The sequence below is a fragment of the Rana temporaria genome, chromosome 7 (assembly GCF_905171775.1).
Source record: "Rana temporaria chromosome 7, aRanTem1.1, whole genome shotgun sequence".
Lineage (NCBI taxonomy): Eukaryota > Metazoa > Chordata > Amphibia > Anura > Ranidae > Rana > Rana temporaria.
The window spans coordinates 153,501,222-153,526,111 of NC_053495.1; the positions used below are offsets into that span (position 1 = coordinate 153,501,222).

Here is a 24,890-nt window from a genome sequence, read left to right on the forward strand (position 1 = left end):
CTGAATAAATGTCCAAAAAAATAAAAAAAGAGGTTGAAAACAAGTAATTATGATGTACTTTCCTATCTATTTACTAATGCTAGAAGCCTAATGATTAAAAATAGTCAATGTTGATTGAGAGAGTGAAGTCCCACTTTAAATACCTGGATACCAGAGATTCTCAAGTCTTTTTGCAGCCCATTCTTGGCTCTTTGAACAGTGTTGGAGCCGAGGGTATGTTGGAAATACTTTGTGAAATCTTTGAAATTTGGCTTGGCATTGCTTGGGTGGACGAAATCATGTGCAGATCAGTTGTGTCACTTACACAATGTATCAGAGTGCTTCCTGACACAAAGTTAATGGAGAGCATAATCTGCTCCCAGTCACATCACGATAATCTAGAAAGAAGAAAATGGCAGTGGAATGACCTGTCTACTCATATGACTATGGAAGGCCATGTCATCGCGTGACACGGAAATGGTAAACTGTGTTTGGCAATGGATAGACGCAAACAGGTGGAAAGAGCAATGATTTCCAACTTCCTGCAGTAGTGATTCCCAGTGTCTGTAGAACTACAAAGATCAAGATTAACCACTTGCTTACTGGGCACGTATACCCCCTTCCTGTCCAGGCGAAATTTCTGCTTACCAGCGCTGTCACGCTTTGAATGACAATTGCGTGTTCGTGAGACGTGACTCCAAACAAAATTGACATCCTTTTTTCCCCACAAATAGAGCTTTCTTTTGGTGGTATTTGATCACCTCTGCGGTTTTTATTTTGTGCGCCATAAACAAAAAAAAAAAAGAGTGTAAATTTTGAAAAAAACACAATGGGCCAGATCCAGATAGAGAGTACGCCGGCGTACTTTCAAATTTCCCGCGTCGTATCTTTAGTTTGAATCCTCAAACCAAGATACGACGGCATCTGGGTTCGATCCGAAAGGTGTACGGCTTCGTACGCCTTCGGATCGTAGATGCAATACTTCGGCGTCCGCTAGGTGGAGTTTGCGTTGTTTTCTGCGTCGGGTATGCAAATTTGCTTTTTCCAACGATCCACGAACGTACGCGCGGCCGTCGCATTCTCTTACATCGTCTCTAGTCGGCTTTTTCCGGCGTATAGTTAAAGCTGTTATTTTGCGGCGTAGATAGACTTGCCATGTTAAGTATGGCCGTTGCTCCCGCGTCGAAATTAGAATTTTTATTTTTTTTTGCCTAAGTCGTCCGTGAATAGGGATGGACGTAACTCACGTCTAAGTTCAAAAAATGACGTTGTTGCAACGTCATTTCGCGCAAAGCACAGTGGGAAATTTCGAAACGGAGCATGCGCAGTTCAATCGGCGCGGGGACGCGCTTCATTTAAATGAATCACGTCCCATAATCGCAGATTTGAATTCCGCCGCCAGAAATGCACTACGCCGCCGTAACTTTCGACGCGCAATCTTTCAGGATTCAAACCAAAGCCGGAAAAGTTACGTCGGCGTAGCGTATCTCTGATACGCTGCGCCTATCCATTTCTATGTGGATCTGGCCCAATATTTTTTTACTTTTTGCTATAATAAATATCCCATTTTTTTCCCCCTCAGTTTAGGCCGATACGTATTCTTCTACATATTTTTGGTAAAAAAATCGCAATAAGCGTATAGTGATGGGTTTGCGCAAAAGTTATAGCGCCTACAAAATAGGGAATATAATTATGACTTTTTTTTCATTTATTTTTTTACTAGAAATGGCGGTTATCTGCTATTTATTCCTTTTTTTTTTGTGTCAGGACTGCGATATTGCGGCGGACACTTTTGACACCATTTTGGGACCATTCACATTTATACAGCGAACAGTGCTATAAAACGGCACTGATTACTGTATAAATGTGACTGGCAGGGAAGGGGTTGACACTAGGGGGCGATCAAGGGGTTAAAGGTGATTCTTACTGTGGGGGGAGGTGACCGATGGTGTGTCCCTATGTACAAGGGACACACCATCGGTCTCCTCTCCCTGACAGTACGTGGATCTCTGTTTACACACAGAGATCCACGTCCATGGCTCTGTAACAGCCGATCGCGGGTACCTGGCTGACATAATGCTACACTGCTGGGTTCCCTTTCCCGCAATGGGTCGCGGCAGCACCCGACAGCTGATGGAAACATCAGCTGTGGTGCCGACATCGCTGGACTCCAGGACAGGTAAGCGTCAGATTTATTAAAAGTCAGCAGCTGCAGTATGTGTAGCCGCTGGCTTTTAATTTTTGCAGCGGTGGGCGGACCTCCGCTTTTAAAGACTGAACCTTCTCATTCTTTGTGACATGTGCTTGGAGCAGCAGAAATTACAGCTTACTACGGACTTGAAAACTAGATAAATAACTAAAAAGCCAGCATTTGTCTCCATGAAAGATATTGATCACTAGACATGTGCACACTGAAATATTTTGTTTCGTAATTTTGTTTTCGTCCGAAAAATAAATTTATTTAGTTACTCTCGAAATTCGTTTTTATTTCGTTTTTCGTTAAAAAAATGCATTCGTCTGAAAATCCAAATTAAGGTTGAATCTGTCATTGAAGGCTTATGGTGTCTGTCGAATGTTCTAAGAAAAAAAAAAAAGTTTGACAGAATCTTAAATTTTTTTTTTTTTGAATCTTCATGTCTGTCTATGTCGAATCTTCATGTCTGTCTATGTCGAATCTTCATGTCTGTCTATGTCGAATCTTCATGGCTCTCTATGTCGAATCTTCATGGCTCTCTATGTCGAATCTTCATGGCTCTCTATGTCGAATCTTCATGGCTCTCTATGTTGACTCTTCATGGCTCTCTATGTCGACTCTTCATGGCTCTCTATGTCGACTCTTCATGGCTCTCTATGTCGACTCTTCATGGCTCTCTATGTCGACTCTTCATGGCTCTCTATGTCGACTCTTCATGGCTCTCTATGTCGACTCTTCATGGCTCTCTATGTCGACTCTTCATGGCTCTCTATGTCGACTCTTCATGGCTCTCTATGTCGACTCTTCATGGCTCTCTATGTCGACTCTTCATGGCTCTCTATGTCGACTCTTCATGGCTCTCTATGTCGACTCTTCATGGCTCTCTATGTCGACTCTTCATGGCTCTCTATGTCGACTCTTCATGTCTCTTTATGTCGAATCTTTTCTCTTTATGTAGAATAATATTGGACTAATAGAGTTAAGTTTAGGCACATTCGACCGCAATGAAAACGAAAATAAAGCATACGCTTATGTCGGATGTTTCGGTTTTCGTTTTCTGTGCATTCGTTATCGTTTGTTAAAACGATAACGAAAATACCTGAAATTCGGACGAAAATGCATTCGGACGAATGCACATGTCTATCACTTTATTTTCCTGCCATGGGACAGAGTACGTTCAGACCAAAGCATTAATAATGCACTTTCCTTATGTTAGGCATGTTTTGCCTGTCTGGGTCGTTGTCTGACCTTGTGTTCAGTTTGAACTTCTATGTAAGCTGAATAATGAATATACCTTAGGCCAGCTATTCTCGACTTGGAGGTTGTTGGGGGTTCCTTGAGCTGTCACTGATTGGCCTTCCATTTGATGCCTTCTATTTGATGCTATCTGCCAGTTCTGGGTCCATCACCACTTGGCAGAGCCAGCGGCATGACACCAATGATCTTTTTTGCTGTCTGTAAGGGTGGCATTATGACTACCACGAGACCTAAAATATATTATTGTAAGGGTTCCTCTGGGGTAAAGAGTTTGAGAAAGGCTTCCTTATACAGTACACAAAATTATCTAGATTTAAGTTGCTAATGGAAAATTAAAATAAAACAGGAACAGTCTTACTGTATTTGCTGGCGTATAAGACTACCTTTTACACTTAAAATTTTTTTAAAATTAGGGGGTCGTCTTATACGCCCGGTCGCCTTATACACCGGCAAATGCGGTATGTCTGGCTGTGATGGGTACCAGTTGACCAGCCAGGTTAAAAATCCAATTTCCATGCTGTTATTTGTCCTTAAAATACGTGGAAATGGCTGTATCTTGAGAGGGGGGGGGGGGGTGAACTTCCACCGATTTATTTTTATTTTTTTCCTAGGCAATTCCAACAGAATTTATTCATTTTTTTTTTTTTTTTTTTTTTTTATCATTAATTTGTTACGTTCCATTGGTTTAGATGCGGCATTCGTTATTTCGGATACATTTTGTATTCGTTACGTTCACTAACAGTCAAATTTGAAACGAAATACCAATACTGTACCTATAATTTAATAGTTGGCATTATTAGTTATTTCAGATTTTCGTTCTTATTTTCGGATTTTTTTTGTTTTAAATTTACAGATTTTTCATTCTTATTTTTGAATTTCCAAAATTTCTAATTAACGAATTTGAAACAAAACTGATTAATAATAATCTACCTTCTTAAATCAGTGGTATTTGTGCAGTATTTTGCTAATGTGCCTAAGCCATTGTTCACACTGAAGGGGGGTGTTCAGCTGAAATCTTATAATTTCAAATCCGCATTTCAGTGCGAGTTCACATGTCAAATCACTCCGATGTGAACGGGGGCTCAACCAGCTTTGTAAAATTCATAAGGGCGCTCCCCCTATGTAACAGCTTGAAAGTTACAAAGTGAAACCCACAGCTTGACGACTTTTTTCCTTTTTGTATAGATTCTTTTACAGCTTTATATGGCAATTTTGGGAGGATGATCAAAAAATGTATTTAAAAAATAATTTTCCTTCTGTTTAGTATGTTTTCACACTGGCCCCTTGCACTTCTGTTGTGGTGTAAAAAACAAAACAAAACAAAAAAACGAACCTCCTTGTTGAAATGCATTGAAGGTGCAGCAAGAACGCCTCAATAACGTACCGTGTTATGTTTTTAATGCAGTTTTTGAGTCACATGACCTATGAAACACACACCATAAGCACTGTAACATCATGGTGAAATCGCATAAGTTTTGAGCTCCATAATCGGCACCATTTTCTCCATCGGCAAAATGCTAAAAACAAAATTTTACGTCCACTGAAATTTCAGTGCATCTCTAGCTGATTTTGTATCTCAACAGTACGAGAGATGAGTGATTATGCATAGTTACTAAGAACTACATCTAGCGGTTAAATGTAGGAATCTATTTAATACAACGCCAAAAGTATGGGAGAGCGAGCATGTAAAAGGAATTACAAAAACCTTTTTCACAATTGCACTGTACTGTCCCCTGCCATTTTGAATGGGTCACACCTTACTCTGGGGTACAGAATCTTCAAAGCCAATACAGCACATGTACAGTAAATCTCCATTCAATCCCTGTAGAGTTGCATAGGATTATTATTATACAGGATTTATATAGCCCCAACAGTTTACGCAGTGTTTTACAATATAAAAGGGGAGACAATACAGTTACAGTGGAGCAGGTGGTACAAAAGGTTGTAACTATGGGGAATGAGCTGATGGAAGTAGTAAAGGATTAGTTGGAGGCGTGATAGGCTTCCCTGAAGAGATGAGTTTGAAGGGTTTGCCTGAAGACAGCTAGAGCAGGAGATAGCCGGACAGTTTTAGGTAGAGGGTTCCAGAGGATGGGAGAGGCTCTGGAGAAATCCTGGAGATGAGCATGGGATGAGGAGACAATGGAGCTTGAGAGCAGGAGATCTTGAGAGGAGCGTGGAGGACGGTTTGGGTGATATTTGGAGACAATATTAGTGATTTAGCTCAGAGTTGTGAATGGCTTTGTGTGTTGTGAAAATATAATATATTATAAGCCAGTTGGCTAAGTATTTTTTATGTTAGGGAGTTTTTTTTTTTTGTTTCACCTGGAGTTGAAGTGGTTCCACTGCCTAAAGGCTCATACACACGGTAGGACATCCAACAAAATTTCCCTTGGATTTTTGTCCTAATTGATTTGTCCTGCCACACCCATAGCATACACACAGTCAGACTTTTCTGCAAACTTTTCTAAAAGTTTCCTAACATCATGTGTTTTTTTTTGCTCTTTTCTGCTCTTTACCGCCACCCTTTGGTTAACTTCTGCTATTGTTTTTTGCTTTTAACATTTGTTTTGAGCATTCGTATTTGCACTTTGTCCAAAAGTTGGTTGGATTGCTGTACACACGGTCACACAAAGCACCATCGGACTTTTGTTGCCGAAAAGTTGGTCCGTTCGCAGACCCAACTTTTTGTTGGATGAAACCAGAAAAAGTTGGTCTGATGGAGCGTACACACGGTCGGCCAAATTTGAAAAGTTGCAGATTTTGAAGTTGGTTGGCCAAAAGTCCTACCGTGTGTACAGGGCTTAAGACTCGCATTGAGGCTTGGTTCTTTATTCCAGCATATAATGCGATGAATCAGTGCGTCGCCAGTTCCCCAAGACAACGTCAATCTGTGACGAAATGTACGTCGGGAGTTTGATTTTTCCTTCGTGTTTGTAAGTGTATTTTTATTCTTAAATAAACCCCATACTTAACTGTATCACACTATTGAGTATTTTTATGTTCTGGGTTTGCGATTGATGATCTCCTTGACTATCTGGTGAATTGAGCCCATCCAGTCCGGTCTTTGCCTACCCCTGATCATTGGAGTTTGATACAGACCTGGAGGTTGATCATTATACAGGCTTCGTGTAGCTTGCCCTCTGAGCAGGAAATCAATGTGGTGGCGGGACACGTGTGTTTGTGGTGATAATATTGAGGCTCACTCTTCTATCGTTTTACTGCATCAGCAAGTGTGCGACCTATCGAATCTCTGTACATCATTACATGGACTCTCTAATCACTTTTTAGAGACAATTTATGCATAGTTTTCTTTATTACCGTCATTTTATTTACATGGACTTTTGGATCAATTCTCAAAGATCCTCTGAGTGAGTGAATGAAAAATTGTATAGTGCTACACATGCGAACTGAATCGCCTTAAGGGGCTTGGTATCCATTTCCTTCTATTTTTTTGCCTTCAGAATAAGTGGGTTTTGAGTTTTATTATTATTATTATTATTATTATTATTATCTGATTATTTTACCAATCTTACATGGTGTTTTTATTAATTTTGTTATTTTGTTTTATTTTATTTTGATCACAGTTTTTTATGTATTATATTTGCACATTTGAAGTGGTTATCTCACGTTGGAGCTGCTGCTGTTTTTTTTTTCTTTTGTTTTGGTGTAAGATTAGGTAGCACAGTTTCTCTTAACTTTTTATTTACTTTGTATGTTGTGGTTAGTATTTTTCATTTTCAATATGCTGGGCGATCGGGAGCCAGTGTAGGGAATTGCGGAGAGGGGTGGCGGACACTGAGCGGTTGGTAAGGTGGATAAATCTGGCAGCAGCATTCATGATAGCCTGGGTACAGTATAGCCTATGGAGAGGTAGGCCAATGAGAAGGGCGTTGCAATTGTCAAGGCAAGAGATAACGAGGGAGTAAATGAGTAGCTTGGTGGTTTCATTTGTTAAAGAGGTGTATTTTAGAGATTTTCCGGAGGTGGAGTCTACAAGCTTTTAACAACGATTCAATGGTATATGGTGTGTATAATACATGCATGGGCCCGGTCCATAAGATTCTGACAAAGAGTTTGTCAGCATTTTGGAAGGCATCTCATTGGCTTTCAGACAGGTCGGCATAAAACTGGGAGCCGGGTGCGGAACAGCACAATAGAAGTTTAACTGCACTAAGGCTTCATGTACACGGAACGTTTTTACAACCTCTCCCGAATGATTTAACTTGACACATAGTAACCCACGTTTAAAACGTCAGTTTTGCCACGTTTACATGCCACTTTTAGTGGCATGTAGACGCGTTTTTTTTTTAAATGCCGAAAAATGCCTATAAACGAAAACGCTACTAAACGCATGTTACCGCGTTTAGAAGTATTTGCCACTTGAAATGCCTCTAAACTCAGCGTCTGAACAAATTTTTTTTTTTTTGCTTTCCAAAAAAAGCCTCTAAACTCCACGGCCTAGAAACGACTATAAACGATCCTGTGTACATGTACACATAGGATAACATTGAATGAGTTCAGGGGTAGTTGAAAAAAAGCGTCCAACTGCCTCTGAATGTCCGGTTAGCAGCAGCAGGGTACATGAGGCCTAAAGGTCACGGTAACACTTAAAGCGGACCTTCACTCTCCCCAGCCACATTTTTTCCATCTCATTCCTACCCCCTCCTCTCAATTTAATTTCCTGCAGCCTCCTGGGATGCAAGTACGTAGCCAAAGGTTAGCTTACGATGCATGCATCTTTAGGGGGCTGGCTGTTGCCTCCTAATACGGGCAGTTGGCACCTTGGTGATGGCATGGCATGTTCCTCATGAGGGAGTTGGCTTGGCAAGAGACAACCAGCCTCTCAATGACCTCACAAATGAAGGTGGTAGCATGGGACCTAGCAGCGCGCCCAATTTCAACAGTATACCAATCGATTGCTGGGTGGGTGAGTGCGTTTTGTGGACTACACAGCGAGAAATGGAGTGATTGGAGGGAGATAAGTTCCTCTTTGCAAACACCGTAATATTAACTGAAAATGTGTGCTTTCTGAAAACGTTCCCTTTTAACGGAGAATGTAATACTTTTATAATGATTAGCCTGTTCTAAGACTATCCGGGAATCTCTGTCTTCCTTTCATGCAGTATATTACCCAAGTAAAGGCGTCTTGTTACATTTATAAGCAGTGCCCTGCTCCAGCTAGATCTGACTTTACTTTCTGTTTGGCACACAACAAAGCTTGAGGCAGAGGTATTTTATATTAGTAGATTGGTGACTCCAGTTGGGTCTTGTCCTTTCTTCTTTTAGTGGCTGCGGGAGACTTATTTCTTAATCCTTCATGGTCTGCTTCCCAAGTGAATGATGGAGTATTTCATCTGGAAAAAAATATCTTTAGAACAATTACAGACTTTGTGATCAAGGTTGGGTCTCGGTATTCCCACAGACGGAGCTGTAACCTTCTATTCCGTTGTGACTTTTTTTATTTAATTGCTGTTAAAGCTGCTTTTTTCCTTTCTCGTAGTCTGTGCTTTTTTTCTCACCAAGACCTGTATATGCTAATTGGATGTCCTTGAGATACCTTGGCTGACGCAGAATGCAGGGAGAAGCAGTTGTAAATATTAGTAGATATGGATACAGTGAATGTAGTGCTTAGACATGCAGTAAGGGACTTTACTTTATTGCAGACCATGTGAGAGATTAGTAGGGGCTTCAAAGGGCAGTTTGGTCTTTAGGCAAGTTTTTTTTTTTTACATATTTTTTTTTAATTTTTGCAAAACCAACATCTCCAATTTTAACCACTTCAGCCCTAGACCGTTTTGCTGGTCAATGACCCGGCCACTTTTTGCGATTCGGCACTGCGTTGCTTTAACTGACAATTGCGCGGTCGTGCGACTTGGCTGTAATAAATATCCCCAAAAATATATAAAAAATATTTTTGCGGTGGCTCAACGCGATTGGCACTGCGCTGACAAGCCATTCACCTCTGCAGCCAGGGGTTCGGATCCCGGTCTCGGCTACATGTGAATTGAGTTTGGTGGTCTCAGCCCGGCTCCCGGTGGGTGTGCTATGCGAGGTAAGCCTGCGCTTAGTACGCCCCTCTCCCACAAAAACCACCACACTTACACGCACTCGAAATTGGGTTAACATGCACGCACTTTGACCACGCGGTCTCTAAAAAGAGAGGCGAAGGACTAACGGGGCTAGTTGAGCGGGCTAGATCCTCTCACTCCCTTATAGGGAGTCCCTCTGCCCCGTTGGGCTTCAAAGCGGAGCAGGTAGGGCGGGCTGTGTGGGAGGACCCCCTCACACACCCGCTATTGCCACCAGGGGCATGGAGAAAGCTGGCAGATTGCCTCTGGGGGAGGCCTGCCTACTCCCAACTCCTGCAGTCCGGCTCCTCTCTCGAGTACACGCACAAAAATTACACTTAAAAAAAAAAAAAACACTAGGGGGCGAGGAAAGGGTTTATTATGTTCCCTCATTGTGTTCTTACTTTGAAGGGGGGGGGGGTGGGACTGACTAGGGGAACTGACAGATCGCTGTTCATACAAGTCATTTCTCCCCCTGACAGGACCGGGAGCTGTGTGTTTACACACACAGCTCCCGATTCTCGCTCTGTAACGAGCGATCGTGGGTGCCCGGTGGTGATCGCGCCCACCGGGCACTCGCATCGGCACCAGGGGCGAGCTCCTCCGGCGGCGCGCACGCGCCCCTAGTGGCTGCAATGCAAAATCACGTTATATTACGTGATTTTGCACAGCCAAGCCGACCTGCCGCAGTAAAACTATGGTGGTCGGTCGGCAAGAGGTTAAGTAGATCTGGGTTGCCAACCGTTCCTTCATTTACAGTCAGGCAGATGTCCCTTCCCTTCACCAGCATGTCATTGGGTCTGCACATTGTAATGCAAGCACCTGCTTACTAGTCTCTAGAAGTCCATTACAAGTCCCATCTAAACAGTATATATCCCTGATGCCCAACTTTTGGCCCAAGTGCTGAAGATCAGTGGCACTTATTGTGCAGACTTCGGGGCCTTGAGGCACTAGCCCGTGAGCCTGTGTTCTCCTTACCTAGGTGCTTACTCAAGAGAGTAACGTGTCTTTCATACTCTTACTGTTTTTTTGTGCTGTGCATCCCTAATCTGCTCCTTTTTAATAATTTTTTTCTTTGGATCTATTCTAATGGATCTCGCTGAGCAAAATATTAAATGTTGAAGGCTACATTGAGCGCAAAAATGTAAAAACATTGATTTGTAAAGGCGCTCTAGAAGCAGGGATCTCTAAAGGGGGCCAAACATTGTTAGGCCGGCCATAAACGGTTTGAATCTTCAGCAGGAACCAGCCGAGATATGAACAGTTATTGGGCAGGCTGAATGTAACCAGTTGATCATTCAATCAACTGGGGTGCAACCAGTCTGCTTTATTCTCTTGTGATTATCATTACCGGCAGCTAAACATTCACCCCATCTAAAAACACTGAAAAAGCTTGAACTGTAGAAAAAGTGAGGAGTGCATGAGGGCCACATTTCTGGCCTCTTCAAATGATGTGAGAAGAACTGGGCTATACAGCTGTGCTCAAAAGTTTGCATACCCTAGCAGAAAATGTGAAATTTTGGCATTAATATTGAAAGTATCTAAGACTAATCATGCCAAGAAACTGTCTTATTTAAGGATAGCGATCATATGAAGCCATTTATTATCACATAGTTGTTTTGACTCATTCTTTAAATCATAATAATAACAGAAATCACTCAAATGACCCTGATCAAAAGTCTACATATCCTGGAATTTTTGGCCTTGGTACACACACACAAGGTGACAGACACAGGTTATATGTTAAATTACAATTGAAGGTAAATTCCTACATCTGTGGATGTTTAAATTGCAAATATGTCTGTATATAAATAGGCAATGAGTTTGTTGTAGGCACGTGGATGCACTGAGCTGGCTAGATACTGAGCCATGGAGAGCAGAAAAGAACTGTCAAAAGACATGCATAACAAGGTATTGGAACTTTATAAAGTTGGAAAAAGATGATATGAAAAGAAATCCGAAGCCTTAAATATTCCAGTCGGTACTGTTCAATCACATAATAAGAAGTGGGAAATACAGGGAAGCAAGCCAAGGTCCAGTAGACCAAGAAGATTGTAGCCACAAATGCCAGAAAAATTGTTTGGGCTACAAAGAAAAACCTCCATGTAACCTAGGGGGAAATATAGGCTGCTCTGGAAAAAGACGACGTGATTGTTTCAAGGAGCACAAAATGATTATACATGAACAAAAACTAGCTGCATTGTCGATTTGCCAAAAAGAAACCTTTACTGCGCCTATGCAACAGAGAAGGCTGGTATGATATGCCCGACAACACCTTGACATACCTCCAGAGCTTCTGGCACACTGTAATCTGGAGTCACAAGACCAAAATAGAGCTTTATGGTCACAACTAAAAGTGATATGTTTGGACAAGGTCAACAAGGCCTATAGCAACACAAAGAATACCACCCCCCACTGTGTTTTTTTTTGGGGGGGGGGGGCGGTTGTAAGCTCTAAAGGCACGGGGAATATTGATTGGCAGGATGTTATCAGAAAATACAGGCAGGCAATTTTGCATTCTTCTGCCTGAAAGATGCACATGACAAGACTAGACTCTCCAGTACGACAATGTCCCTAAGCACAAGGCCCAGTTGACCCTCCAGTGGTTACAGCAAGACAAAGTGAAGGCTCTATAGTGGCCATCATAATCTTCTGACCTTAACCTCTTGGTGCTGGTGCCTCCCAGCCCATTATGATGTTTAGGATGCCAGGAGATAGGGAGGGGTTTGTAATAATGTGACCACTGTGATTGACTTGTCACGGCAGTCACATGATCAGAACGCTCTCATTTGCGGGGCATGCGCTCTTGACACAGTTCTATTTGCCCCCATTCACACAAATATGCGGGCCAAGGAGTACCCGCGGAGAGGCTACATATTTGCGTGCAGCCAGCGCTAAGGGGTTAGTATCATCAGGGCACTCTAGGGAGATCTCAAACGTGCTATTCATGCAAGACGACCAAAGACTTTGCACGCACAGCTTAGTGTATATTGCGAATAAGCAGAATAGGAATACTTAAATGCAGATAAAATCTAGTATATCTCCTCTACATTAAAAATCCTGCATGTATTTATTAAGTAAAGTTCCGCTTTAAAGCTTAATGACTCTGAGGAAGCTTCAGTAATCCATAGCAGCAGTAAACCTTCGTATGATTGTTCTGGGTTATTGGTGTGCCCACATTGGCAATTCTATTTCATTATCTGACCAAAGCTCTGATGTACCTGGATTCTTAACTTGTTTTTCCTAACCTACGCACTGAAACCACAATAGGGAGCAATTTTCTGTTTATTATAGGATTAGTTCAGTGGTATGTACCTAGTCTTAAAACAAATTGGATGTAAATTGCTGCCTCGACCTAATATAATTTGCCTTTTCATGCAGATTTTCTCCTGAAACGCAAGACGATCAACATGAGTCAAGAAAGATAACTGTGTACAATCGTATTGGCCGATATATGACCTTGAGATGGTGTTTAGGGCTGACCGACCTTGTATTACTTTTTTGATGAGTAGGGACATTGTACTTCTGTTAGTATTTTGTAGCCTCTTGTCCTCGCACACTGAACGATTGTACCCTCGCTGTTCTAGTTCCTTACTTACTCTTTCTCCTCTGACCCATTCATCTATTGTTTAGCACTGTGACATTTCTTGTCTTTCCACTATGTGAGCCAAATTCATTGTACGCTCTTCACCGGCACATCAGAACAATAAAAAAGCCAGCGTGTGACCATTGTTGTTGATCTAGCATAGCGTATTGCTTACATGAAGGGAGTGAAATAAACTTGTGCCTTTTTTTGCAGTACATTGGAAGCTTGGATGTTCCACGCCCGAACAGCAGAGTGGAGATAGTGGCGGCCATGAGACGAATACGGGTATGTTTGAGCTATTTGTTAAATTAAAAATCTCCACTTTCACCCAAAAAAAAATCATGATTGCTATAAAACCCTTTTGAAATGTTATGTTAAAAATAACTTTCCATTTAAGTCTGCATCCTTTTCGAAGGCTGGCAAAAAAAAGGATGGGACATTCTTGTAACCATGGAAATGGTATGCCGTTAATAGATTGCATTTTGCAGTGTGCTCATACCTCTGGTCATCTGATTGTTTAGTTTTCTTAAATGTCTACATAGAGGGCAAGGGCAGAATAAATACCTTTTTTATATACAGTATTATAAAGACAAATATCCTATGCTCTACTGTTGTCAATACTTCCTGTTATCAGCTGCTCCCACATAATGACACTTTCAAATGTGCATATACCAAAATAAATGTACAATAGCGTAGTTCTATATCTCAAATCGTACTGCATTTATATGCAAACAAAAATCCAAAACGTGAAAGTTCTTTGCGACTCCTCCACAGTGTTCATTCACCCTGTGCAAAATTTTATTTTGTGTTTGTTCCAACTTTTTTTTGGCTAAACACTCTTGTTTAATCTACTGTATATACTCGAGTATAAGCCAAGTTTTTTAGCACATTTTTTTATGCTGAAAATGCCCCCCTCGGCTTACATTTGAGTCACCTTTTTGCGCCTGATCTCCCGGACTTTGGGGACACGCTACCAGCCTGCCGTAGGTCCCCCTGACCCCAAACTTGGCACACATGTAGCCCCACTCTTCCTCTACAAGTGTGCAAAGTTTGTTGGCCAAAGAGCAACATTTTTTCAAAGCCGGGCACCCCTTCCATAGACTCCCATGTTAAACGTAATTTCTCCAGTCATTTTGGGGACCCGGTGCCGGTCGTAGGTCCCCTGGACCCTGAACTTGGCACACATTTCTCCTCTACAAGAGTGCAAAGTTTGTCTGGGGGACCTACGGCTGGGGAGCACCGATTTTTCAAATCTGGGCACCCTTTCCATAGACACCTATGTTAAATGTCAGTCTAGGCATTGGCACAGTGAGACATGCACACAGTGAGGCATGCACATGGACAAAGTGAGGCATGGACACCCTAGGCTTATACTCGAGTCCATACATTTTCCCATTATTTTTTTTTGTGGTAAAATGAGGTGCCTCTGCTTTTATTCGGGTCGGCTTATACTCGAGTATATACGGTATTCCTTTTATCACCTCCTGTGTATCAACAACACCAGTTGTGTCCTCACCTACAATATTTGACCCCCATATAATAAAAGATCAAAAATAGCTTGGGTTCACTTAAAAAAAAAAAAATCTTCTTGCTCCTCAGCCAGATTTGTCACTTGTCCTCCAGACCACAATATCAAACCATCCAAAAGAAACACAAACGGACTGTCATGGTGCTTAACCTTTTTAAAACATTTGACTAAAGTAGATTTGACTAAAGTAGATCGGAGCTCACCTCCAAACATGACCTCTACCAGAGTCTTCCCAAAACTTCACCTCCCCCTAGCTCTTAGGAAAAAAACACAAAACACGTAAGAGTCAGATGGCCGAAGTGGCTCTTTAAACATAAGCTTTTTCTTAAATAACAAAACATACAGTAATAAATATCTCAATCCAGATAACATAATTTCGAGGTCCTTGACGATACCATATAGCAAAAAAAACTTTGTGTCTGTGGCACCAGATAACCAAGTTGTGACCCAAGCCACCAAACACCACTTTAATACTATACATTGAACCGTACCAACTCGAGGACATCATACCTCAGATGGGTCCCCATCTATTTTCCCAATAACCAGATGTAGACCCCTGTCAAGGACCCCAAATTGTCAAAGCACAACAAATTAAAAAAAAAATATTTGACTAACGGAAGGGATTTTTCATCCGTTCATTCCAACGATTTCTACTCTACAAGGGAACCCAACCACTCCTCCCCAGCAACTATACTTTCCAGCTATTACCAATCACCTTGTCTGCTGGACCAATCAAGTAAGCGTCAGTGCTGGCCACACAACTTTTTAAAATAGTTAACCCCTGCCTAGTTTTGCTTCCTCTCTGTCATGTATGCCCTCTGCTGAATATGTTCCTTCTCAGCTCCAGGCATGCCTTTAAGTCAGCCACTCATTAAAAAATTATACGTGCATTACATGATATAAATAGCGTCTACATAAAAAGCTTCACTAACAGTCAACCAATGCAGTACCGATTGCTCAGCACCAACTCGCTATATAAAATAACGCATTCGGGTTCCACTGAACGTGGTGACATCATCCAATAGGCCTCACGCCTAAGCATTTCATCACCGACCGCCTCATGTAGATATACGTCGGCATAATGGCACGGACAGGCACATCAACGTACCTGTACGTCCCTGCCTAGACGTGGGTCAGGGGTCCGATCGGGACCCCCCGCTACATGCGGCAGTTGGATCCCCTCGGGGAGCGATCCGGGACGACGGCGCGGTTATTCGTTTATAGCTGCTCCGTCGCGATCACTCCCCGGAGCTGAAGAACGGGGAGAGCCATATGTAAACACGGCTTCCCCGTGCTTCACTGTGGCGGCGTATCGATCGAGTGATCCCTTATATAAGGGAGACTCGATCAATGACGTCAGTCCTACAGCCACACCCCCCTACAGTTGTAAACACACACAATGTGAACTAACTCCTACAGCGCCCCCTGTGGTTAACTCCCAAACTGCAATTGTCATTTTCACAATAAACAATGCAATTTAAATGCATTTTTTTGCTGTGAAAATGACAGTGGTCCCAAAAATGTGTCAAAATTGTCTGAAGTGTCCGCCATAATGTCGCAGTCACGAAAAAAATCGCTGATCGCCGCCATTAGTAGTAAAAAAAAAAAATAATTTATAAAAATGCAATAAAACTATCCCCTATTTTGTAAACGCTATAAATTTTGCGCAAACCAATTGATAAACGCTTATTGCGATTTTTACCAAAAATAGGTAGAAGAATACGTATCGGCCTAAACTGAGCAAAAATTTTTTTTTTAGATATGTTTTTGGGGGATATTTATTATAGCAAAACTTAAAAAATATTGCATTTTTTTTCAAAATTGTCGCTCTATTTTTGTTTATAGCGCAAAAAATAAAAACCGCAGAGGTGATCAAATACCACCAAAAGAAAGCTCTATTTGTGGGGAAAAAAGGATGCCAATTTTGTTTGGGAGCCACGTCGCACGACCGCGCAATTGTCTGTTAAAGCGACGCAGTGCCGAATTGTAAAAACCCCTTGGGTCATTTAGCTGCATATTGGTCCGGTCCTTAAGTGGTTAAATACCTTTATTCTTTACTTAAGACACTGTTATTACTGTTAGACTGTGCGATGCCAAGGATCGGAGGAGGGTCTCTCCTCCATGACTTTAACGCTTGCTCACTAGGCATGTTCATAACTTCATTCCTGCTTATGTCCATTTGCCATATCTGTACCAATGTTTTGCTGTTTTATTTTTCTAAAAAAACAATTAAAACTTTATTGAAATACCTTCATTCACCAGAATGTTCATAGGTTCCTTTACCAAAAGTTTGCCATCTAGAAAGTTACTTGTATAGGTGCCATAGGTGCAGTGTTGCTTGTAGGTCATTTTATTATAGTCTGATACTCCCCATAGTGTTTGGAATTTTGATTGATGCATTGGAATAGTTTCTCAATTTCTGAAGAACTAAAACTGATAAGGATCTGAAGTTTAATATATGCACTCTATGCTGTGTGTAGAGTTCCTGAAAGAAAATAGGCTAACCCCAGGAAAGAGGTTACTATTGGCAAACAGGGTTACGGCAAACACCCCCATATTTGGGGGAGCGTCTCCTCAGGATAGTAACTACCTTACATCATTTGGTTGCCATATGGGACACTTTTCTTTTTTCCTTGTGTGTAGAGTTCACCTTCGGGTATTTTGTTTAATTTCACAACAGCGCTGGAGTTGCCGGTTATTAAGTATGTGAATCATAGGCTAGCACCCCAGGTGTTGAGATTAGGTTAGGTTAGGTTAGGCTAGTTCAGATTGCTTCTTTATAAATGGGCACACAAGGGCCCTTTCATACCATGTTTGTTGGACTGCATTGCTCAACGCAGGTCCAATGCAGTGACCAGCTAAAATCTATTGTTTCCAGTAGACCCAGTTTACATCAACCCACTGCATTGACATACCCTGAGTGAAAATGGAGCCTGCTTCATGTAACCCAGCACAACGCAGTATGTCACAGGGCGCGTTTAGGGTTTTGCCTACTGTTGTGGAAAAAAATGCACATTAACGCAACAAGTTAAACGCATGTCAATTCAAGTGAGTTTAATATGTATGGTGTGAGTCCAGCCTAAGAGAAGTATTTTTTTAACATGTCACTACACCACAACTATTGCCTACAGAATGGGCTCTTGAGCAACAACACATGTACCTCAAGGGAGTACTTATCCTCCTTATGGTACATTTATACTACTACTTCTATCCAGAGTGTTCTGTGCAGTGTTATGCAGAGCACGTTCTACAGGCTCCATACTGTTATATGCACTTTAAAAATTAAACATAATGCAGATGCATGTGGAGTATTGGCTTTGATGCCCGCGGAGAGAAACTTCAGATTTCCTCTATAAATAGGACACTTGCTGGCTGGACATGTGGTGGTAGACTCTACATTTCCATGATAAAAGTGTAATGCATACCATTAAAGCCCAACTGCAGCTTCATTTACCTTTTTAAGTTGTTTTGACATGCCTCATCATGGTGCTGACATCACTAAGGGGGGTACTCTGTGCTGCAGTCTGCATGCAGCCCCCCAGGTAATGCCCATTCCCCGCAAATAAGACGAGACGAACAGAAATTCTGCTCCCTATTTATTGTATAGCAGCTGTGTAAGTACAATGGTATAGTGCTGGGATTAAAAACCTTCAGGTGACCAGCTCCGGTAATGATGTAGAACTCGCTGGTCCTGCCCACAGACCTCGTCATCTGCTACCCCAACACTTATACAACCCAATGAGATCATCAAACAAAAGTCCAAGACAATTTAATGATAAAATTGTTTCATAGCAGAATAGAACCAATGCGTATCAGGCTGGCCCAGTGGCCACAAGTGAGGGTTTGCCATTAATGATGTGACTAGGTCTACAAATTGCTTTATCTTCAAAAGATGTAATGTGATGGACCAACACAGCTTCAGAAGTCACCTAATTTGTAAAAAAAAATTCCACCTGTGTTTAATTTAATCTTAGTATAAATACAGCTGTTCTGTGAAGCCCTCAGGGGTTTGTTAGAGAACCTTTGTGAACAAACCCTATCATGAAGGCCAAGGAACACACCAGAAAGGTCAGGGATAAAGTTGTGGAGAAATTTAAAGACGGGTTAGGTTATAAGAAAATATCCCAAGCTTTGAACATCTCACAGAGCACTGTTCAATCCACCATCCGAAAATAGAAAGAGTATGGCACAACTGCAAACCTACCAAGACATGGCCATCCACCTAAACTGACAGGCTAGGCAAGGAGAGCGTTAAACGGTGAAGGAGCTGCAGAGATCATCAGCTCAGGTGGGAGAATCTGTCTACAAGACATCTATTAGTCGCGCACTCCACAAATCTGGCCTTTATGGAAGAAAGCAATTGTTGAAAGAAAGCCATAAGAAGTCCTGTTTGCGAGAAGCCATGTGGGGGACACAGCAAACATGTGGAACAATGTGCTCTGGTCAGATGAGACCAAAAGTGAACTTTGTGGCCTAAAAGGAAAATGCTATGTGCTGCAGAAAACTAACACTGCACATCACCCTGAACACGTCATTCCCACTGTGAAACATGGTGGTGGTAGTATCCTGTTGTGGGGATGATTTTCTTTAGCAGGGACAGGGAAGCTGGTCAGAGTTGATGGGGAAAATAGATGTAGCCAAATACAGGGCAATCTTGGAAGAAAACCTGTTGGAGTCTGAAAAAGACTTGAGACTTGGGTGGAGGTTCACCTTCCAGCAGGACAAAAACTATAAAAATACAGCCAGAGCTACAATGGAATTGTTCAGATCAAAGCATATTAATGTGTTAGAATGGCCCAGTCAAAGTTCCAGACCTAAATCCAATTGAGAATCTCCCAGCAAGACTTAAAAAATTGCTGCTCAGACGTTTTCCGTCCAATCCGATGGAGCTTGAGCTATTTTACTTAGGTTAGTAGAGTTGAAAAGGACACAAGTACATCTAGTTCAACCAAAAAAAGCAAACATAAAATCCCCATGTACACAATCCTGCACCCACAGTTGATCCAGAGGAAGGCAAAAACCCCCACCAAAGCATGCTTTAATTTTCTACAGCAGGGGAACAAAATTCCTTCCATGTTCCCCCGGCAATCGGATTTTCCCTGTATCAACCTTGCCTATAAATGTACCGTTCTATTATAACACTTATGCCGCGTACACGCGACCGTTTTTCGGGTTCTAAAAAATTACGTTCAAAACGATTGTGTGTGGGCTCCAGAGCATTTTTCACGATCTAAAAAATTGCCAATTTTTTTTTTCGAACATGCTCTATTTTTTCACTACGTTTTTAACTTTGTTTTTAAGGTTGTAAAAAAATGGTTGTGTGTGGGCTTTTGCGACGTGAAAAAACCGTGCATGCTCAGAAGCAAGTTATGAGACGGGAGCGCTCGTTCTGGTAAACCTACCGTTCGTAATGGAGTAAGCACATTCATCACGCTGTAACAGACAGAAAAGCGCAAAAATTTTTTTCACGATCGTCTGTAGGCAAGGCTGTTTTAATGATCGGGTTGAAAAAAACTTAGTTTTTTCTAGACCCTTAAAAACGTAATTTTTTATAACCCGAAACGGTTGTGTGTACGTGGCATTTGGAAAAAATTCAGGTCTTTTTTTTAAAGCAATCTACTGAGCTGGCCAGAACCACCTTTGGAGGGAGTCTATTCCACATTTTCACAGCTCTTACTGTGAAGAAACCTTTCTGTATTTGGAGATAAAATCTTTTTTCCTCTTGACATAAAGTGTGCCCCCTTTGTCCTCTGTGATGAACTTAAAGTTAATAACTCAACACCAAGTTCACTATATGCGTTTGTACGTGTTGATCATATCCCCCCCCCCCCTTATCTCCTTTATTTTAAGACCGAATAAATTCAGTTCCTCTAATCTTTCTTTATAGCTGAGCTCCTCCATGCCTCTTATCAGTTTGGTTGCTCTTCTCGCCCCCCAAGATCATCCTTATTTTATTCCTAGTAAAAGGCTTTATGAAAATTTAAGTGGTCAGGATTCTCAGCATTTTAGTAATTGCCCTAGTGCTGTAGTATCCCCTGTATATTAGCTCTATGATACATGTTTTATGTTTGCCTGCTTTTCGGGCTTGTTGAATAATTGATAAAAACACAACATTGATCTTAGTTTGAATTTTCCTGGAGTCTAACTTGCCTAATCCGCCATGTACTCCTCCTGAATAAGTTATGGCACAAGGTTTGAATTAATATGTATGTTTAATATTTCTAAGTAAGATGGTTCTTAAGAGCATAATTACGACTGTACAGTGTGCTGATGTGGGGTCGTTTTATGCCGATAGATTGGGATTTCGTGAGATGGATCTCTGACGTGCTGTTGCTTTTATACTTTTTCCCTGGAGCGGTGGTCCTGTTTATATGCCATCATACACAGGATCTGCTACAGATGCTATTCATTTTCAAAGTGAATATTGAGGCAAAATAAAAAACATAAATTATACACCCATCCTATCCAAACTCTATAAACTAAAGCAAACAAAATTATATATATTCCCAAACCCCATGATTTTTTCAGTGAATATTTAAATACATCAGAAAGTCTCAAATTTTAATTCCTGTGGTATCATTGTAAAGCGAATTTTCAATTGTCCACCAAAGTCATATCCTCCAAATACAAGTGTTATCCATGAAAATCTTCTTCCACCACAAGTAAGCCATGCTCACCAATTTTTTTTTTTTTTTTTACCTTTTTAAAGGGGTTGTAAAGGTTCGTTTTTTTTTTCTAAATTGGTTTCTTTAAGCTAGTGCATTGTTGGTTCACTTACCTTTTTCCTTCGATTTCCCTTCTCAATGTTTTTTTTTTTTTCTTTGTCTGAATTTCTCACTTCCTGTTTTTCCTCCGTAAACTTGCCCCATCATCTGGCTGGGGGTTAGTCAGCCAGAACAGCTTACTGAGGAGGAACAGGAAGTGAGAAATTCAGATGAAGAAAACAAAGAAAAAATTATTTAGAAGGGAAATCGAAGGAAAAGGTAAGTGAACCAACAATGCCCTAGTTTAAATGAACCTATTTAGAAAATAAAAAACAAACCTTTACAATCCCTTTTAACCACTTCCCGACCGCCGCATGTATATGTACGTCCACAGAATGGCACGTACAGGCAGATGGGCGTACAGGTACGTCCCCGCCTTTCCGCGGCTCGGGGGTCCGATCGGGGACCCCCCCCCCCCGCTACATGTGGCTGTCAGATTCCCGCGGGGAGCGATCCGGGACGACGGCACGGCTATTCGTTTATAGCCGCTCCGTCGCGATCACTCCCCGCAGCTGAAGAACGGGGAGAGCCGTATGTAAACACGGCTTCCCCGTGCTTCACTGTGGCGGCGTATCGATCGAGTCATCCCTTTTATAGGGAGACTCGATCGGTGACGTCAGTCCTACAGCCACACCCCCCTACAGTTGTAAACACACACTAGGTGAACCCTAACTCCTACAGCGCCCCCTGTGGTTAACTCCCAAACTGCAACTGTCATTTTCACAATAAACAATGCAATTTAAATGCATTTTTTGCTGTGAAAATGACAATGGTCCCAAAAATGTGTCAAAATTGTCCGAAGTGTCTGCCATAATGTCGCAGTCACGAAAAAAATTGCTGATCGCCGCCATTAGTAGTAAAAAAAAAAAATTAATAAAAATGCAATAAAACTATCCCCTATTTTGTAAATGCTATAAATTTTGCGCAAACCAATCGATACACGCTAATTGCGATTTTTTTTTTTTTTTTTTTTTTTTTTTTTTACCAAAAATAGGTAGAAGAATACGTATCGGCCTAAACTGAGGAAAAAAATAATTTTTATATATGTTTTTGGGGGATATTTATTATACCAAAAAGTAAAAAATATTGCATTTTTTTCAAAATTGTCGCTCTATTTTTGTTTATAGCGCAAAAAATAAAAACCGCAGAGGTGATCAAATACCACCAAAAGAAAGCTCTATTTGTGGGGAAAAAAGGACGCCAATTTTGTTTGGAAGCCACGTCGCGCAATTGTCTGTTAAAGCGATGCAGTGCCGAATCGCAAAACCTGGCCTGGGCATTTAGCTGCCTAAAGGTCCGGGGCTTAGGTGGTTAAGCTATAAAGGTCTAAATACTCATAATTCATTCTGAACTAAGAATGGTTCAGCTTTATGAAGCTCTCCAAAACTTCCTCCAACTCACCCATCAATGGCAGAATACCATGCAATACAGAAAGGCCCCTAATTGTAGTGTATCATTCCTTTCACATTTAGGAAATGCACACATCACTACAGATAAACTGTCTATGTAATAAAAGCATAAAGAACACATTGTTTGTCTCTAAGATTCCAGGCTGCTGTGCCCGGAGTAATGAACCAACACAGTGACATCCCCTGCGTGGTTTTATGTGTCGCGTTTAGTCACTTTGTCTTCATCATACCCCTGATGAAGTCAACATGACCCAGCCTTCCTTAATTTAAAATTCTTTATGCTTAAGCGGGCCCTTTATAGATTAAGGTACAACAAATTTGGTGACGTGCACCTTTTCTTGTGGTGTTTGAAGGTGGGCAGATGGCACTTGTATTTGGATTGCATCACTTTGGTGACTGGTTGAAGAGTCATTTTACACAGATACCACAAGAATTATATTTAGGACTTTGTGATTTTTTAGAAACTTTTTGGTTTTGTATTTGTGTAATATGCACTGATGTAATCACTGTAATTGCTAATAAATGGTAATGCATGGCTATGGCGCTACTTATAAAGAGAAATTGGAAAACAACATTATCAGTGCCGCCTCCTGAAGTACATACACATTTGTCCTTATTTTATCTGAAAATACTGCAAGTGCAACTGCAAATGTCTGCTGATCTGTCAGATCCTGTGTCCCTAATTTAAATACACATTCCCTGGAACTTGTGGAGCGTGTCAAAGATACCCTTTAGAAATCTTGTCTCATGGTAGTGCGAAAAATGACAGAACTTGCAACAGGCTCATATATGTGCTAGAAGGGTGTCTATATAAATCTGTCATAACTTGTGGCGAAACGAGGCAGAGTTTTACAAGCAGAGCAACCATTTTAAAAAGTTAGTGGTACGAAACCCCTGTAATAAAAAAAAACAAAAAACTTTCTTCTGCAAAATAATAGCATAACGGTGTTATTGCATAGTATTGCATACTAACACATTATGAAATACTTTAAGTGGCGTGCTGTCACCGCTGAGAGGGCTTCCATCTTCCCCCGGGCCTCCTTCTAGTTTTGTGGCTGGAGCTGTGATGACGTCCCTCCCGTGCATGCGTGCAGGATCCCTTGGTTATGGCACCGTGCTCTGAAGGTCCGGTATAGTATGCTGGACATTCAGAGCACATGTGTCGGTGATGTCCCCAACTGCATCCAGGGTGAATATCTCCTTTTAGGAGATATTCATTTTGCCTACAGTCAAGCCTTATTATAGGATTACCTGTAGGTAGAAATCACAAAGCTGCATTTACAACAGCTTTAAAGAGGTTGTAAACCTCTGGGGGAAAAAAAATCCCCCTTATAAAAAACCTGTGGCCAACATCTTTCCCGGAGATACTTCTGGGTTTGCGGGGTCCGGCGCTTTAATTGGCTGGACCCGTGATGACGTCGCTCCCCTGCGGGTGCCGCCGTTCACGGCACAGGTCCTGAAGAAACTGGACGAGGGGGCCATTCCTTAAATAGAGGTCGCACCAGATGTCGGATCAAGGTGCTTTGGGGCAGGGGGGGCACTGCTCCCCCCCCCCCACCCCAAAGCACCTTGTCCCCGTGTTGATGGCCCTGACAGGTGGATCTGATTAAGTGCTGCGCATGTAATAGGACCCATTTTGACCTAAAGCTTGGAAAACGATAACGTGAGCCCAGTCTACCTGGAGCATAGACCCTGTCTGGTAGACTTGCAGTGGGGTAATGGAATCCACATGGCACAATCACTGTGCAGCACTGTTAAAGTGGAATGAAAGACCACACAACAATACAGTATATTAGTTAAATGTTACTTCTACATTGCATTTGTACTCTGCAAACATTTTTCTACTGAATTGTCGTCTAAATAAATGTTATTCCAGGTTGATCACAAAGCTCCATCTCTACCCCCTTTCTCCGTATGTTGTTGCATCTGGTACATGTAAAATCTCTGCTGGCCGACAACGCTCTGGAGTCGGGCTCATTCCTTTGCTATGGGATCCAACAGTGCCGTCAGCCGGCAGACTCGAAGACCAGTCAGATCTTTGTGTTTGTGTGACCACATAGAGAAACATAAAAAAATTGTATTCAGGTGGTGAGGTAGTAGAA

The 24,890-nt window shown here is 41.7% G+C and overlaps 1 protein-coding gene across 2 annotated transcripts in view; it reads left to right on the forward strand.

Moving 5' to 3' along the window:
- LOC120945776 (carboxyl-terminal PDZ ligand of neuronal nitric oxide synthase protein-like) overlaps positions 1 to 24,890 on the forward strand; it is a 158,350-nt gene that overhangs the window by 23,981 nt on the left and 109,479 nt on the right. For both annotated transcript variants that reach the window (XM_040360171.1, XM_040360172.1), the window contains exon 2: positions 13,301 to 13,372. In XM_040360171.1, the coding sequence (XP_040216105.1) occupies positions 13,301 to 13,372 (72 nt within the window). The remainder of the gene's footprint in view (positions 1 to 13,300; positions 13,373 to 24,890) is intronic.